Source organism: Rhinoraja longicauda, chromosome 12, assembly GCF_053455715.1.
Source record: "Rhinoraja longicauda isolate Sanriku21f chromosome 12, sRhiLon1.1, whole genome shotgun sequence".
Classification (NCBI taxonomy): Eukaryota; Metazoa; Chordata; class Chondrichthyes; order Rajiformes; family Arhynchobatidae; genus Rhinoraja; species Rhinoraja longicauda.
In genome coordinates, this window is record NC_135964.1 from 47,438,831 (window position 1) to 47,458,274 (window position 19,444).

Sequence of the window (19,444 nt, forward strand, 5' to 3'; positions counted from 1 at the left end):
GGCAGCAACTCTACTGCTGTGCCACCATGGTGCACGGTCTTGCTTTACTTTTATGTTTGCTAATTATCTGCTAGACTTGCTAAATTATTTTTTCTCATCAACATATACATGATAAAATGGTTTCCCTTCCCCAAACCAATTGGAAATTCTTATCTGGTTATTTGACAAAGTGGAAAGTACAAATTTCAGGACAATATCCAACTGCTGCACACTATTTTCAACATTTGTTGTGGAGCAATCAATATTTTAGTTCTTTCAGTTTTATGAAAGGTTCACCTATTCCTTTTTCTCCAGGGGTGCTACCTGACCCACTGAGTTACTCCAGCATTTTGTCCAGAGTCAATATTTTATTCAGCTTCACTTCTGCCTGATTCACTTTTTTAAATTCCTCCAAACCTAAAAGAACACTAAACATTATTTAAACAAGGTGTCTCCCCACTCACCCTCACCCGTAAAGCATGGGGATTTTTGTTCAATTTTTGCAGTGCTTTACTAAACACTTTTCGTGGGATTCATCAAGGATTCCTGCCAGGATGACTAATTTCAGTGTATGTTTCCTTCAGTGCCTCTTTGTGTGCAGTCTATCTTGTCTTCTCAACTTGTGCTCAATAGCACAAGTAGTTTTATCAATCTTGCCATAACTTCCTTATCAGTAATTGATGTTACCCTGAAAATAACTGAATTTCCTGGAAATTCAATTTCTGCAATGCAAATCTTCTGACTATCTGACGTATCACATGTGTAGAAACTATATTTTCTGTACTCCAAAATTAACTCGACACTAATCCTAAATATACTTACAAATGTCCCTTTTCAATAGAAATGTTAATACATTCTTAATCTCTTCATTGTGCTTTCCTAACCAGTTTTTCTCAACCATCTTTAATCCCATCATTATTCTGTTCTCCATCATCAAATTAGAAATTCTAATGTTTGTTCACAGGAAGTTGGTTATACTACATAGGCCAGCATTTTTCTTTCCTAATTGACCCACACAGGCTGAGTGATTTCAAAGGGCTGTTAGGCGTCAAGGACACAGACAGCCCAGACTCTGTAAGGATGGTAAATTTCCTTTCTTGGAGGTCAAGAATGAATGAGTTTTGTGGTTGACATTGCTAACACTGGCTGTATATTCCAGATTTTATTTAATTACTGGAATTAAAATTTCCCAGTTACTGCAGAGACTGCTGACTAAGTTAATTAGTTGTGACTTCTGGATGCTAATCTAGTAATATAGCCGCTGTCATTGCAAAACAACTCTTGTTTTCTTTGCACCTGTATCCCACACTTTCTTCCTTTCACAAACTTTCATTGTAGATTTCCTCAGTTGCACATGTTTCTTCATGTAGTGTTATAAATTTACTTTTGCACTGTGCGTGTAAAATATAAGTGTCGCTGGACTGGTGATGCAGATTCGATTCAGAAACAGACCTTTCAGCCCACCAAATCCGCACCAACCAGCGATCACCCGTACGCTAGTTCTATTCTACACACTAGGGGGCAATTTACAGAAGCCAATTAACATACAAGCCTGCACGTCTTTGGGATGTGGGAAGAATCTGGAGCTTCTGGAGAAAACCTACCGGGCACAGTGAGAACATGCACTGGTAGTGAGGATCGAATCTGGGTCTCTGGCGCTGTGAGGCAGCAATTCTACCGCTGTGCTGCCCTTGTGCTTTTTGAATTTGCATAATTATGCTTCTGACTATTCTAGGCACATGCCCTTGGCTCAGTTTGGGCAAGTGATAAACAAAGAGTTAAATAACAATCGCAATTGAAGAATTGACAGTCTTGGCAGCCATTTGGAGATTGTCACATACAGGGATGGTTAGCGATCTCTGATATTTGTGAAAATGTTTTTAAAAAAACAAGGTGATTAATAACGAGGACTAAATTTTCAAGATGAATTAATCATGGGGTGAACTAATCCGACCTGAGCTGAAGATTGTACTTTACACTAACATTTCTCTCAGCTTCACCAGGCAACAGCTATAAATTGACAAGCTGGCTTGCTGCACTCAGCTGAAGATTTCAGATGCCTAATTATTCTGAAACTGGCCATCTGGTTATAGTGAGAAGAAATGAGAGGTTGACTCCATGATATCCCTAACCCCGTCCAAGGCCTCAACAGCAAACCGAAGAGCTGACTATTAATTTTGTAATAAAATAAAGCGTCCTGGGTTAAAAGTGAAATAACTGTATAGTATGACTTGGCTATGAGACCCACATGGAGAAACTGTCAAATAATCAATTCCATGCTTCCCAGAACCAATAACTAATATGCTACGTAACCGAAGTAGAAAATGGCGATGATACTGTTTCAACAAATAGTTCAGCTTCCCAGAGACAAAATGGACAAAGTGGGTCAGACCTCAACTGGACAATGAAAGGAATGAATGGAATAGGAGGAAGATGGATTCTGGAATTTGGATTTATCGCCATGCTATTCTGGGATTCGGTGAGGAAAACTGCAGCAAAAATTCAATTAATCTATGCTTTGAGGTGCCATTAATGACAAATCCCCTGCATCGGTATACTGTGGAACTTGCACTTTGTATCAGCTTGACTCAAACTCTTAATTTCAAAGTGTTTATTTTCATCAATTGCCACTAGTCTGAATGAGTGAGATTTTTGGCAAATGGGCAAAATGGAAAAAAAAGCATGCTACACTTTGCCCATAGGAATACACTGTAGCAGCCTTTCTGTTTTACAGCATTTTGTTGAATGGGTTTCCCCGGAATTCCATGATTTCCATCCTGTTGATAGTAAAACATTGAAGCCATGTTTTCTAGATCTTGAGACAATGTAGAATATTGTTAAGAATGAAGTAAATATTAATATTTGGACAATACATGCACTCTAGTTCATTTGGTAGCAGTCACAATGTGAGAATTAATTTAGAGTATTTATTTTTATCGGACCATTTTAATTAGTGACAAGAAAATACTTTGTTTCAGCCTCCATATTCACAGACATTGACATGATGATGATGATGGGTTCAAACAATCCACTTGTTTTCCTTGCAAATTGGATGGGTTGAACTTTAGAAGTCAATTGGAATCCTGTCACTAGCCAGTTGAGTCGATTATTGGGTTAATGACCGCTTAAAATTACTCTTGGTGTGGAGAGCTGGTGTTGAGAATGTGTGTCAAAGGTCGGCAGAGATTTCCAATGAGCTGAATGGCTTCCTTCTATGTACTTTGGGGATGGGTTGGTTGATGTTTGATCTGTTTTGGTGTGTACTTCTACCTTTTGCTAAATCAAAGTGAATATTTGCATTATACTTCCTGGGTTAAAAATCGGACTGTATTCTGAATTGCTGCTTTATCTTGTTGTAATTGACACAAAGACATCTCCGGAGCAGACTCATGGCCTAATTCTCCTATGTCTTTTGGAAGAGTTATTTTATCTCTATTTTCTCAATTGATTTTATTTTTTAAATGCAGCCCAGATTGAGGTCTGTGATGGGTTCTCTCAATCACATAACCAGAGCAGTACTTTGTCTGCAGCCCAATATTGACACTAGTTGCAGCCAGCGGCAGAGTGGCTGCCTTACAGTGGCAAAGACCTGGATTTGATCCCGAGTACGGGTGCTACTAGTACGGAATTTGCACTTTCTCCCCGTGACCACGTGGGTTTTCTCCGGGTGCTCCTGTTTCCTTCCGCACTCCAATGATGTACAGATTTATAAATTAATCTACTTTGGTAAAGATTATTGATTGTCCTTGGTGTGTAGGATAGTGCCAGTATGTGGGGATCGCTGGTCGGCGTGGGCTGATGGGCCTATTTCCACGCTGTATCTCTAAACCAAACAAATTATTTGGAAAATGCATGGATGTGGGAAACAGATACAATCCCAATGCAGCATGTACTGTTTTTTTGCGGCTGAAATTTAGGTAGTGTTGCATTTTAATTAAAGTAAGCCACATGCCCAATTAAGTTTTTGCCAATATCTCCAGCAATCTATTTAATAACCTGCAGTGGATTGCAGCAATAGTTTCCAGCAAGCAATTCACTCAAGAATTTTGTGTGTGTGGTAATTCCTCTGAACAGTAGAATAATAACTGTTGTTTAAGATAGTATTAAGATTTTGCATCTAAACTTTACTCTGCTAACTTTTGTTAATCTGTTCCAGGAATCTGCCAATGACATAAAACAGAAGGAAGCATGGCTCAGTTTCCAACAGCTTTTGCGGGTAGGTACAATGTGCAATACCATCTATTAACTTTACCTTTCTTGACTTTTTGCAAGTTATTGTACCCAATTCTACTGAGAATTATTTGATTCAGCTTCAGACCTTGTAATGGTCTGGACGTAGATGTGGCCAGGAAGGTCATTTTTTACCTGTCTCTTGGGTAAGGGAAAGATTAATAAGAATGAAGACAATTAATTTCAAGTATAGTATATCTTCGTTTTTAATCACAGATTTTACGGCAAGTAACCAGCCTCTGAGTGTGCTCCTCCTTTTCTGAAATGGCTGCCAGGAGATTGAGTCTGGTTTTAATAATATCCCATAGTTTTCACTCTCTGTCCTGCCTCGTTTAAATCTGAAACAACTAACCTGGACAGGGTGCTTTCTCCAAAGAGTCAGAGCAGCGTAGAGATTTCTAACATGTCTGTTGACCCCATATTCCAATCCAAAGACGTACAGGTTTGTAGGTTAATTGGCTGGGTAAATGTAAAAATTGTCCCTAGTGGGTGTAGGATAGTGTTAATGTACGGGGATCGCTGGGCGGCACGGACTTGGTGGGCCGAAAAGGCCTGTTTCGGGCTATATATATATGATATGATATGATATGATAAGGTGTTGTGGCATAGTGTCTTGCTGAGACAGAGCATCTAACAATAATGGTACATTTTATCGACTAACCAGCTTGCCACTTGGGTGAAATATTAGTATCATGATGAGAAACGTATAATCTGAAACGCAGCTCTTTATTCCATGAGCTGATTAAAAGAAAATAAAAAATGTTTCCGTGAAATAGCTCTTGTAATAGTCCAACAGGGAAAATTGTCTGAAATAATGGTGTTCTTCTTTTGAAACAGGAGGGCTGGATGTCTGTGCCATAACAGTGGAAGAAAGAGCTAAGCATGACCAGCAGTTTCTCAGCATTAAACCAGTTGGTGGAGTGATTACTGGTGAGAACAAAATTGTGTTATCAAATCGAATTATTAAATATTTTTTCCGTTCTGACTTTCTCCCTCGACGGTTTAAGCTCTGCTCTTGCTACTTGTGCAATGTTCTTAACGTGGGAAATGGCTGGATAAATTTTGCCAATGGAAGGTTGGCATTGGGAAAATGCTTGGTGAGTGGGTGATTGCAGGTGTTTGAGGAGTTATTGAACGCTGAAATATGGTTTAAAGCTGAGGAAAAAGATAGTGTGTTATGTGATGATTTAAAGGTTTCACTATCAAGGTGTAGAAGAATAGAATAAGTCATAATAGTAAGTGTCAGAAGGAACTGCAGATGCTGGTTGATACTGAAGATAGATACAAAGTGGTAGAATAACTCAGCAGGTCGGGCTGTATCTGTGGAGAAAAAGTATGGGTGGCATTTCTGGTCGGAACCGTTCTTCAGACCTTTGATCTGAAGAAGGGTTGTGATCCAAAACTTCACCCATCCTTTTTCTCCAGAGATGCTGCATGACTCACTGAATTACTCCAGCACTTTGTGTCTATCAATATCTTGTCAGTAGATGGTGCCACTGGGGATGCAGAGAAGGGTTACTAATGTTACGTTGAATAATCTCCTACATGGATTTATAAATGGGTATGGGAATTTTGGAGCTGAGAACTTGTAGCTGTAATATGAAAATAATTTTGCTATGGTATATATTTTATTCAGGTGTTGCTAACATTATGTTTGGTAGCTTTGCTGAGTTCTGTTTTGTATCTTTCCTAACTTTTATATCTCTGAATTTAACTCTGCAATTTGAAACGGTTGACTAATGTCACAAGTAGCTTTTCCAGTGAGTTTGATGCCAAAGATAAATAACTGGTGGGGGAGGTGGTGGGAAATTATTTCCAATGTCACTCAACGGGAGACAAATTTAAATTCTTGGGTAAAAGGTGCACGGATTATGTGAAGGGGAGGGTGTCCTTTTAGCTCAGTTTATCACATTGCTTGCTTTCAAAAGAGAACTGGGTACTTGTATTTGTTCTTTTCTTTCTGGGATGTTAATGTCACTGGAAAAACTGGCATTTAAAGCCAATCGTTAATTGCCCTTGAAGGCAATGGTGAGCTGGTTCCTGGCCTTGCTGCATTCTTTCTGGCGCAGTGAATGTTGGGTGGGGAATTTTAATCCGGTGACAATAACATCAAGAGAGGAATAGATTGGGTGGATGAGCAGAGTCTCTTGCCCAGAGTGGGGGAATCGAGGAAATAGGTTTAAGGTGGAGCGATTTTGCAGGAATTTGAGAGGCAGGTTTTTCACGCGAAGGATGGTGGGTGTATGGAACAGGCTGCCAGAGGAGGTAGTTAAGGAGGGACTACCGCAACGTTTCAGAAGCATTTAGACGGGTTTAGAGGGATATGGGCCAAATGCAGGCAAGTGGAACTTGTGCAGATGGGACATGTTAGTCGGTATGGGCAAGTTGGGCCGAAGGGCCTGTTTCCACACTGTATGACAATGACAGAATATGTCCCCATGTCAGGAGATTGGGTGACCTTGAGCAGAAACTGCAGGTGGCAGTGTCCTCGTGTGGCTTGTCTTTCTGAGGGAGACTGTGGAGCTTTTGGATAACATCTGTGCCCAATATCCAGCAGAGGGTGTGGACGTGGAATCTGCTCTTGGACTAGTTTAGTTTATTGTCACGTGTACCAGGGTACAGTGAAAAGCTTTTTGTTGCATGCTAACCAGTCAGCAGAAAGACTAGATATAACTACAATCGAGCCATCCAGTGTACAGATACATGATAAAGGGAATAACATTTAGTGCAAGATAAAGTCCAGTAAAGACATATTAAAGATAGTCCAGTGGTCTTCAATGAGGTAGATACTAACTCAGGACGGCTCTCTAGTTATTGGTAACAAGGTTCAGTTGCCTGATAACAAGAAATTAGCCCTAGTGCTTACCGGTTACATTCACATGAGAAATACAAAGTGCAAAGATTGGAATTTTAAGCTATGTTCAAAATTAAAAGATGGACTTAGCAAAAGGAATTTGAAGGTAAACAGTAACTTTACCTTTTTGTTTTGACCAGATTTAATAGATTCTCAGCTTCTGCTGTATTTTCTTGTTTGAATTCATTTCAGCCCCACACAAGGTTTGGCTCCTTTACAAAATAGGCAAAACAACTAGAATGAAAGACTGACTTTACACTAAAGTAACAACCATTGTAATTTCACGGAAGTTAGTCAATGGGTTCCTTTCATCAGACTCTTGATTTCTTTCCAGCTTGCTGAAAACTCTTCTGTGTTGATGACCACTAAAATGTCACATGCAAGTTGATGCAGATTTAACCTTAAGTTTGCTTTTATTTGCTATAAGCACTGCACTTAAAGCTGAAGTGCTGCAAGGCTCTTCAATTTCACATTAGTTTTTGATGTAATTGGTTTAATCCCAAAACCTGTATTAGAAACATAATCTCATACAATATTACAATTACAAGTTATAACTTTGCAGGCCACTTATTGGTCCTTGGTTTGCAATTATTGTACCAACATCCCTATCTTCAATTTGACATCTTTGCTTTGGCAAAGTGTAAAGGCATATCTTCCTGGCATTTTGACTTGTTGCACGGGCCACAATTGATTGTGTGTAAAATGTTGCATGTGAACATAACACTGGTTTTCTTGAGAAACAGAGAATGGAATTTTATACATGAACAGTTCTTGCCCCAAATTTTCTATTTCTTGATATGAATTCAGTTTATTTTCTCATTTTGTGGATTAGTTTGATTTTCTTGACATGTTTCAGGTTATTTACCATTAATATTTCTGTTTAATTATGGAGCCTGGAATCTTTAATAGAAATTACTTGAAGATATGTTGTGTACTGTTCTCACAGCAGTCTTGACCCGCTGTTATTTTAAATTAAAAAAGTGCATGGTTTTTGATTTTCTCCTCTCTTTTCAGATCTAAAACTTCACGTCCTTGTTTCCTATTGCCTGGATTTTCTTAAGATTTTGCCCTTTATGGCATTTGACTTTAATTATTATGATTATTCTGAACTGTTTTGGTTTTGCTTACATTCTCCCCAAATCTTTCTTGCTTCAATTATTGTACTGCCAAAATATTGCAAAATCAGAAAATCAATATTCCATATTTTCCTTTGTCAAATACCTGCTTGGCTTGGTAATTGTAATGGGCAATTGCTCAGCCTCGTGCTCCCCAGAATCCTGAAAATGTAATAGCATAGGAGGTCTATCAGCTTTACGGTAGGTCCTAGAGCACTAAGCACCAAGGTATGGACCTTTTTGGTTCATCAGGTTAATCATAATGATTCATCCTTGTCTTCACCCACCATTATGCTCTGAACAGGAGGAGTTTCTTGCATTGCTGTTTTTGAAAGCTTGTTATCGATGCAAGGACTTTTGTGAAAATGCTTCCAATAAAGCCATAAATAAAAGATTCTTTCCAGCACTATTTATTAAATTCTAACTGCTGAAAGATATTTATTATTTTTTTATAATTTGTTATTTTTCTGTGTCTATGAAAATATGTAATATTAATTGCATGTATATTTGAGTCATTTTACTTTCATTTAGGTGATCAAGCCCGAAATTTCTTTCTTCAGTCTGGATTGCCTCCACCTGTTCTTGCACAGATCTGGTAAGTTCAAGGTATATATTTGTTTGCTAAAAATATATACTTAATCAAAGCAATGGCTTTGATTTGCCACTGAGGAAAAGTGTGCAAGATTGAAAAGATGCACACTTGCAGTTAGCCATGTAAGTCTGCAACTTGCTTTTCAATTGACAGGCTGATGTAATATTCTATCTTTACATATAGAAAATAGGATAGGACAGTACAGGAGCAGACCCTTTGGCCTTGTGATATCTGTGCTGACCATATGCCAAATTAGACTAACCACTTGTGCCTGCATGTGGTCTCTATGCCTCCATTCCCTTTATGTTCACGTGTCTGTATAAATTCTTCTAAACCATTATCTTGTTTGCCTCCATCCCCAACGGCAGGTACCAACCACTCTGTTCTTTTAAAAAAAAAAATAGCTTTGCACGACTCCTTTGAACACTTTCCCCCACCACGCCCCAGACACAATACACTGCCCTACCTCATCAACTTTGTTGCCTACTTAAAAGAAAATTAAGTTTGTATGACGTGACCTGCTGTGAACCAAACCATTGCTGATTGTTTCTAATTAACTCATCAGAAACACAGAAATATAGGTGCATGAGTAGGTCATTCGGCCCTTCGAGCCAGCACCGCCATTCAATATGATCATGGCTGATCATCGAATATCAGAACACCGTTCCTGCTTTTTCCCCCATATCCCTTGATTCCTTTAGCCCTAAGAGCTAAATCTAACTCTCTTGAAAATATCCAGTGAATTGGCTTCCACTGCCTTCTGTGGCAGAGAATTCCACAGATTCATAACTCTCAGGGTGAAAAAGATTTTCCTAATTTCAGTCCTAAATGGCCTACCCCTTATTGTTAAACAATGACCCCTGGTTCTGGACTCCCCCAACATTGGGAATATTTTTCCTGCATCTACCCAGTCCAATCCTCTAAGAATTTTATATGTTTCTATAAGATCTCCTCTAATCCTAAATTCCAGCGAATACAGCCCAGTCGACCCATTCTTTCATCACACATCAGTCCCACCATCCTGGGAATTAACCTGGCGAACCTACGCTGCACTCCCTCAAATTCTCTTTCAAATCCTACTAAGAATCCTCTCCTGTACCTTCCCCAGCACTGACATAGGGATTATTGTCCTGCAGTTTCCCATTTTATCCCTGCTGCCTTTCTGAAAGCACCAACAATGGCTTCTCTTCAATTCTCTGGGGCTTTGTCTGTGGTGAGGGAGAGATAAAGATCTTCATCAAGGCCCCATCAATCTCTTCTCTTGCCTCATAACCTGGGATGGATCCCACCAGGCCCGAGGAACCTATACACTTTGATGTTCTTCAAAAGACCCAACACCACCACCTACTTGATTTCAATATGCCCTAAATTATTACTGATCTCGCTATCCTCCATGATTACTAATTTAACTTACCCATCTTTTTACCATTTTTTTGGCAGCTTGTGCATTTCCCCAACAAATTGCATGTTTCAGCAGCTGCTAATCTTCCTTGGTTCTTATTCAGCTTTCTTATCAAAATACTGTTGCCTGTCACCTCCTGCAGAGACTGCTATATAAAAGGGTTATAGATGGCAGTTAAGCTAATTTGTGTTGGGGTGGGGGGGTGAGGTAAGTGATGGAGTTTAATAAATTAATAATGAGAGACCATTGGCACAAGGTAGTGAAGGGGTGAATGAAAGTCAAGCGTGATGAGATGTGGCAGAAGTGCAAGTATAAGAATGCAACAGAACTTGGAACAGGAGTAAGTGATGTCGAAGTCAAGAATCTATATCTAAAAGCATGCCAAATTTGTAACGAGATTGATATGTTGGTGGTACAAATGGAAATAAATGAGTTTAATTTGATGGCTATAACTGAAATATATCTGTTGCATGGCCTGGACTGGGAACACAATGTTGTGAGAGAATAGGCAGAGAAGGAAAGGTACTGCTGTGACATTGTTAATCAAGGAAGGTTGCAGTGGCATTGGTGAGCAGTGACATAATGCAGTGAATCATGATGTAGAAATAAGGGAGAGCAGGAGAAAAGATGCAGGTGGACACATCTTTAGGCCACAATGGTGCTGATCAGGCAAAGCATAAAAGGTGAAATATTAAAGACGTTTAAAAATAAACTACAATGATCACGGGATGAATTTTATCTGCATATTGATTGGACCAATTAAACATGGCAAGGGTACCATGGAAGAAGAATTTGTGTAGTTATTTGTTTATTATAGTTTATTTTAGCCCACCTTGTAACAGGGGAATCAAGAACCAAAGTATGTGGGTTTTAAAGGGAAAGGGAAAATATTTAATAGGAACCTGAGGGGAATCTTTTTCACACAGTTGTAATATGGAACGAGCTGCCAGAGGACTTAGTTGATGCTACCTTCCCCCACTCTCCCATAATAACAATATTTTAAAGACATTTGGGCAGGTAATTAGTGTAGATGGGATATCTTGGTCGGTATTAACAAGTTGGACTGACGAGCCAGTTTTGTTGCATTGTTGAGTATTCCTTGCTGAATCTTAGACAATAGACAATAGGTGTAGGAGGAGGCCATTCGGCCCTTCGAGCCAGCACCGCCATTCAATGTGATCATGGCTGATTATTCTCAATCAGTACCCCGTTCCTGCCTTCTCCCCATACCCCCTGACTCCGCTATCCTTAAGAGCTCTATCTAGCTCTGTGTTGAAAGCACAGAGAATTGGCCTCCACAGATTCACAACTCTCTGACTGAAAAAGTTTTTTCTCATCTCAGTTCTAAATGGCCTACCCCTTATTCTTAAACTGTGGCCCCTTGTTCTGGACTCCCCCAACATTGGGAACAAGTTTCCTGCCTCTAACGCGTCCAACCCCTTAATAATCTTATACGTTTCAATAAGATCTCCTCTCATCCTCCTAAATTTTAGAATGCACCACTTGAAGGCAAACAATAATAAAGTTGACCACTACTCTCAATGATCAGTGCAGTTGTTAATCAGTTAAGGAAAAGGGTGATTAAAGATCAAGATGTCGGCCCTGGCATAAAACTAATGGTCTCCTGGGCAGCAGAGGTTTGTGATCTATTTGCCTGATCTGGGCTACCTACCACAGGCATCCCAAGGCATTGGGTCAAACACGTTTGTTAATGCTGCAGTCTGTTTATTTTTGTGCAGTAGTTGAACAAAATGAGTAGGAAAAAAAACTGCAGATGCTGGTTTAAATTGAAGGTAGACACAAAATGCTGGAGTAACTCAGCAGGTCAGGCAGCATCTCTGGAGAGAAGGAATGGGTGATGTTTTGGGTCGAGAAGAAGGGTCTTGACCCAAAACTCACCCATTCCTTCTCTCCAGAGATGCTGCCTGACCCGCTGAGTTACTCCAGCATTTTGTGACTACCTTCGAACAAAATGAGTAACTCCATTCCTGTGATTTATGTAGGATTTTGCAGTTCCTGAGAAAGGTTCAATAGCCTGTTGAGATATTATAACTGGTAACACAAAATAAATGTTAAATGCTTGATAACTGTTCAATCAATTAAGTTGCCAGAGAGGCTGGTAAATGTTCTGTTTTCAATTATTTGTTTGCTTCTAAAGGGCACTGGCTGACATGAATAATGATGGAAAGATGGATCAAGTGGAGTTTTCTATAGCTATGAAACTGATCAAGCTAAAACTACAAGGTCACCCGCTTCCCTCCTCGCTGCCTCCCACCATGCAACAAATACCAGTGGCTGTTCCAACACAAGGATTTGGTTAGATTCATGTTCCCTACAAATTGCTTGTTTGCTTTATTTATACTGATTTATTATTGATATACACAAGCATATAATCTTTTGAAAGCTCAGTTACATTTTGCCAGCTGTTTTACAGTAGTAGGAGTGCTGGCAGTGATTTTATATTGTTCTGTCTTCTCTTGTGGTATAGCTAATGCTCCAGTCTTGTCCACCATGGGCACAGTAGCACCTTTGTCAATGGGACCAATGCCATTGGTAGGAATGTCGCCCCCACTGGTATCTTCTGTTCCTGCGGTTGGAGTCCCTGCACTTGCCAATGGGATATCTATGGTACAGCCTCTGGCTGCCTTTGCTCATCCAGGTGTGTATGATTCTATCAACAAAAAAGTGCGTGAGGCTTAAATACTGTCTATTATGACTTTTGTATGTTGGTGGATTAAATACTTTTTTAAATAGAATAAATTCAGTTTAGAGATACAGCGCAGAAACAGGCCCTTCGTCCCACCGACTCCGCGCCGACCAGCGATCCCTACACACTAATGCTATCCTAAACACACTAGGGATGATTTACAATTTCACCACAGCCAATTAACCTACAAGCCTGTACATCTTTGTGGAGTGTGCAGGAAACTGGAGCACCCAGTGAAACACCAGGCAGGTCACGGGGAACGTACAAACTCCGTACAGCCATCCACCCATAGCCCGGATCGAACCCAGGTCTCCGTGCTGTAGGGCAGCAACTCTACCACCAAAACATCGATCTGGCGTGTCTTCCAGTAACTTTTTAACTTGGAACATATCTCTTTTTTTGGATCTTTTCACATGATTGAGCAGGCAGCTGGATGAATGTGAACTAATCACAATATTAGTGACAATATTTTTTTTTTTATTACCCCCGTCTCTGTTATTCAAATTGAAAACCCCAACATCCTTAACTTTGACAACAATACAATGTCTTTGATCTGTTTCTCTGATTCTATTTTCACCCCGTTGAGGAATAGTGAAATCAGCAGAATGAATCAAGGTGCCACACATGCAAAGATGCTGGAATTGGGGAGGAAGAATTTCAAGAGATGTAGAGACCTCCGATTCATGCTGTCAATTTTCTCTCAGCGGGTCAAGTTTGCATGACTAATTTTAATTATAAACCAGTCTGGTCTCTTTGGCTTTAAAATTAATTGCATAAATCACTGGGTATAGCTCGGCTAGAATATTGTCTATTCTTAGACTTTAAGAAATTGTAATTGCTTTGGTGTGGACGCAGAGTGGATTTATAAGAATAATTGAGTTATGCGGAGGGTTTGGAGAAGTTGAAGTTTGCCCCAGGACAGCAAAATTTATGGTGAAATGAATTAAATTCTGTAAATTTTGGTGACTGACAAATGAATGGAAATGTAGAGAAATGGTCCCATATGGTTGCAACCAGTGCTCTTGGATTTAAATTCTGTCAGTAGTTGAGGTTTAGAATGCACTAACACGGGAGCTAGTGAAAGCAGATTCAGATTTCACTTTAAGGAGGGAATTAGTTGCACATTTTGAAAAGGAAATGGATGCCTGACTGAGAAAAGAGGAGGGGAAGCCAAATAATTAGAAACAGTTTTCTCAGAGCAAGCGTGGATATCAAGTGTTGATGGCGGTTCTGTAGTTCAATGTGTTATGGGTATTAATTGTTAATAATACACGACATGCATTTGAATTAATAATGAAGAACATAATCCCACTTGTAGTACTTGAGCAAATACTTCAGAGATAATTTTTGCTTTCTTAGTTTCTCCATCTGAAGAGAACTTGTAGCATATAGTGCTGCTTATTATTTGGAACCACATGTTCCGCTGTTTTTACGGATTTGTCCTCGTGGTTAGTTTTGTTGATTTTTAATGTGCCATGATTCCACTTTGTTATTGAATTTAAAAAATAGTTAAACTTGATCAATTATTAAACCATTCATGGATTGCTTTCATCTTCCCATTCATCGATTGCTTTCATCTTCTCTCACTTTCCCTTTACCACCTACAGATGCACATTTACTAAATTCACACCTCCCATCTGCATCATTATACCAGTTTTTTAAGATATATTTGTCATGCATTATACCTGTAGCTATTTTGTGAAACATGTTTGAGTGTATTTTTGTTTCCCCTTGCATTATTTGCTTTGTAGTTTGCATACCTCCAATGTTTCCTTTTGGTGTTTTGAGTCCAGGTTTCTAAAATGTACGTATGTGGAAAGTTTACTGGACACTTCATTACTCCAGTCATCCCTCTGCACCAAAAGCCAACCATTAGAATAACTTATGATCATACTTTTTTGGTGCTTAGAAATCTTAAAGCAATCATTAAGCTTTTTTGTTTGTTATTCAGTAGGTCCCCATTAAACTGATTAATATACTTTTAGACTTTTAGTCATGCAGCTTGGAACGGGCCCCTTGGGCTCACAGTTTGTGCCGACCAACGATCACCTGGTACACAAAAACTATCCTCCACACGAGGGCCAACTTATGCAATTTACAGAAGCCAATTAACCTATACACCTGTACATCTTTGGAATGTGGGATGAAACTGGAGCATCTGGAGAAAATCCACATGGTCACAGGGAGAATGTAGAAACTCCTTACAGATAGAGCCAGTCAGGATCGAACCCAGGTTTCTGCCACTGTAAGGCAGCCACTGTGCTGCCCTTTTAAGAGTAGCTTTATGTGAGAAATTTGAAATAAATTAATTATTGGTCATTAGCTACGTTTATACTCTTCAGTTTAGTGATCAACCTGCCGTGTTAAGAGTTGAGCTTCACCTGTCAGTAATATTGAAGGCATGCTGAAAGATGTCTCAAAGCACTTGGTGAAGAAGGGCAGAATGTTAATTGACAAAGAAGATATGTGGGTTAGGATTGCATAGACTGATTTAAAGATTTTTTGATGTTCCTGAGAGAATAGATACAAGGAACTCTGCGACATGTTCCTGAGGTTAATTTGTTTTCACGAGTGGTACAGAAGGAGATGCCAAAGGGAGAAAAAGAAAGGAATGTTCAATGTTAAAATGGTGGAACAAATAACTGAGGATGTGATTTTTAAAATACCAGCGGCTAAGAAAACAAATGTTAATGTTATTTTACAAAAAAGGCACAAAGTGCCAGAGTAACTCGGCGGTCAGGCAACATGGATAAGTGGACCCAAAACGTCACCCATTCCTTCTCTCCCGAGATGCTGCCTGACCTGCTGAGTTCCTCCAACATTTTGTGAATAAATCAACATGGATAAGTGATGTTTTGGGTTGGGACCCTTCTTCAGTCCAGCACTTTGTCTTTTTTTTTGTAAACCAACACCTGCAGTATCCAAATATCTTTTATTTTAAATCCCACATAGGAGCCACATTGCCAAAGAGTTCTTCCTTCAGTCGTTCGGTATCAGCCACTCAAGCTAATGGAATAAAACTACAAAAGGCACAGTCATTCGATATGGGAAATGTAAAGTGAGTGAGTTCAACAAAATGTGTTTCAGATAACTTTGGGGGCCACATAATTGAGAGAATAAAATCTGTTTTTAAAAAAACAGTATACCTCTGACATTCCCCAGACTGAGCTTTGGTTTGAAGTTCAGAAGCCAATGTGAAAATAATGTCTTGCCCCTTTAATTTGTTTCATTTCTGGCTTAACTGTGAAAACGATCTTGTTTTTTGGATCATCTGTATAAATATTCTCCTGACTTTAAGTATAGCGATATAGAATCTCAAACCTAGATGCAGTGCAAATGCTGCTTTTGTTACTAAATTGGCTGCAATTTCTGGTATGACAGTATGGCAAATCAAATTCATCGTATATTGCAAAATATACTTGGCTAATAAATTGTGATTGATTATAAAAAATATGAAATTTTGAACAAATTGCAGAATATAATTTGCACCAGGTTGGCCAATGGTCACAAATGTATGTCATTGCTGATTCTGATCAGACTCTTTGAATGCTTGTATTTTGCACAGTTCTTTTGTATCACATTGACAATAGATGCTAGCATGACATTATTTTGAACAGAACAATCACAATATTATAATGTGCTGTATACTGCAGTCGGCCAAAAGGCACCCGTGCCTACTGCTGTTCTAAGAATTAAGTTGCTCTTACTTCTGTGTATTTCCCAACATCTTAGTGGGAGAAACTAGTGTCAATCTTAGTGACAATGCCCTGGGCTCTGTACTGTTAGTGCAAACAATAGGTCTGGGGCAGAACAGGTTTGAGCCTCAACTGCCAAGAGAAGAACTCTACAATGCCGGATAATAATTTATGTTTTGAATAAAATGAAAATAATTGTTCAAAATATGATGACTTTTAACCTCTTGCAAGCACACTCCTTTACTGAAATTAATGGAGATGTGTTTCCTGCACCAGGTCAAACACAATGCAGTTTTGGCAGCAATGCTGAGGAATTTGCACCAATTGGGCTTCCCTTTTGTGGGCTCCATGAGTTGATGTCAGACCACAGTTGCAAAGAATGCCCGGAATATTTGTTCAGATATTTGGTCCGTGTTGCATCTATGTATACGTGCCCAAGTAGATCTAACGGATAAGCAACATTGCTTAAGTTGGATGGTCCATGCAATTTGCGTAAGATGTATGTGTCTGTCCATCCATCAATCCTTGAAGAGGAAATGGAGAAACCTGTGGAGGAAAATGAATGCATCCCATGCTGTTCAGTGTCTGGTTCCAATGCAGCAAAATCTGCAATGGAGTAGACCTTTCTTTCCCAGCTTTCAATTCTTCCACTATAATAACAGCTTGGCTGGGATCATAACTTGATGGGTTATGGCCTGTCAAATAATGTGAAACCATTTAACAAGGATGTATTTTTATTTATTTTTTATTTTAACTAATGGAGACTTTATTATTAGGGTAAGATTAGATCATCAGGACTAACTTGAAAATAATTGCATTATTTGAAATCCCAGATAACACACTTGACAGAACAGAGTGAACCTTGACTTGTGGCATGTTTTGCTTTCAAAGTTATTCTTGGGTACATGTGGTTAATTGACTTAAACTATTTAAATTTTCAATGTAATAAAATTGATATAAATTGAATATATTTTCATATTTTGGTATTCAATTTTAGTACGGGGCTCATCATAAAAGTGCTTTGAGGGGAAAAGTAGGATTTACTGAATGATATTGTTCATTTTGTTCTTTCAGTGTGCCACCTACAGCTGCTTCTGTGGAATGGGCTGTTCCACAATCATCCAGGTTGAAATATAGACAGCTCTTCAACAGCCACGATAAAACAATGAGTGGACATTTAACAGGTAAGCTATTGACAAACGGGACATAATTCCATCCTTCTATCTTGATCATTTAATTAAATGAATTGTGCATGGAATTGACTGTACAGTATCATTGGATATTTATTTCCTTTTGTGTTATGTTTGTATGACAAATATTTTTGCTTGAAATAGAAAAAATGCAGTGCAGGAAAAGATATCAAGACTTATTCCAGCATTTTGCACGTGCAGTATTCTGTGGGTATTTGCATTCATCACATTTTATTTGATTTATAGACAATAGACGCAGGAGGAGGCCATTCGGCCCTTCGAGCCAGCACCGCCATTCAATGTGATCATGGCTGATCATTCTCAATCAGTACCCCGTTCCTGCCTTCTCCCCATACCCCCTGACTCCGCTATCCTTAAGAGCTCTATCTAGCTCTCTCTTGAATGCGTTCAGAGAATTGGCCTCCACTGCCTTCTGAGGCAGAGAATTCCACAGATTCACAACTCTCTGACTGAAAACGTTTTTTCTCATCTCAGTTCTAAATGGCCTACCCCTTATTCTTAAACTGTGGCCCCTTGTTCTGGACTCCCCCAACATTGGGAACATGTTTCCTGCCTCTAACGTGTCCAACCCCTTAATAATCTTATACGTTTCGATAAGATCTCCTCTCATCCTTCTAAATTCCAGTGTATACAAGCCTAGTCGCTCCAGTCTTTCACCATACGACAGTCCCGCCATTCCGGGAATTAACCTAGTAAACCTATGCTGCAAGGCCTCAATAGCAAGAATATCCTTCCTCAAATTTGATGACCAAAACTGCACACAGTACTCCAGGTGCGGTCTCACTAGGGCCCTGTACCTATTCGTACCTTATTTGAAACCTATATTACTCAATTTCATAACTTAAAAGTTAACTTGTTCCAAAGATAAAGTGGATTTTACATATTTGTGGAACAAATAATTGGGAATATTCTATTTTCATTTTTGTTCCCCCTTGTTATCTTTCCTTATTCTGCAATCCATGCTTTTTCCAATGTTTTTTTTCTGCATCATATCTCCTTTACCAACCATTTATTTTTAGATCATAGTTAACAATGGCAATTGTAACACCATTTCCTCCAGTGCTTAAATCAAAATGTCATAATGTCGTCTCAGTTATACAGCACAACTTCAGCCCTTCGGCCCAGCTCATCCGTGCCGATCAAGGTGTCTATCTGAGCTCGCCCCATTTACCTGAATTTGACCCATAACCCTTAAGTTTTCCATCCATGAATCTGTCCAAATATCTTTTTAACTTGGCATTGACAATTGTATTGATCTCTACAGCTTCCTCTGGCAGCTTGTTCCATGTGCTCACCACCCTCTTTGTGGAACATGTTGTACACTAGGGTCCTTTAAAATCTTTTCCCTCTCATCTTAAATCTATGTTCCCTACCTTGGGGGAAAAAGACTTATCTCTGCCCTTTGTGATTTTATATATCTCAATAAAGTCACCACTTGGCCTCGTGCTCCGGGGGGGGGAGACAGGCTATCCACCATCATAGGGCGGCACGGTAGCGCAGCGGTAGAGTTGCTGCTTTACAGTGAATGCAGCGCCGGAGACTCAGGTTCGATCCTGACTACGGGTGCTGCACTGTAAGGAGTTTGTACGTTCTCCCCGTGACCTGCGTGGGTTTTCTCCGAGATCTTCGGTTTCCTCCCACACTCCAAAGACGTACAGG

General features: G+C 39.4%; 1 protein-coding gene across 5 annotated transcripts in view; it reads left to right on the forward strand.

Moving 5' to 3' along the window:
- itsn1 (intersectin 1 (SH3 domain protein)) overlaps positions 1–19,444 on the forward strand; it is a 165,107-nt gene that overhangs the window by 31,242 nt on the left and 114,421 nt on the right. For 4 of the 5 annotated variants that reach the window (XM_078409695.1, XM_078409698.1, XM_078409697.1 and 1 more), the window contains exons 2-8: positions 4,136–4,195; positions 5,047–5,139; positions 8,710–8,773; positions 12,331–12,488; positions 12,661–12,831; positions 15,832–15,937; positions 17,649–17,758. In XM_078409695.1, the coding sequence (XP_078265821.1) occupies positions 4,168–4,195; positions 5,047–5,139; positions 8,710–8,773; positions 12,331–12,488; positions 12,661–12,831; positions 15,832–15,937; positions 17,649–17,758 (730 nt within the window). In that variant the 5' untranslated portion in view covers positions 4,136–4,167. Of the gene's footprint in view, positions 1–2,266; positions 2,459–4,135; positions 4,196–5,046; positions 5,140–8,709; positions 8,774–12,330; positions 12,489–12,660; positions 12,832–15,831; positions 15,938–17,648; positions 17,759–19,444 lie in introns of all 5 variants that reach the window. The other variant, XM_078409696.1, reaches the window with a different exon arrangement.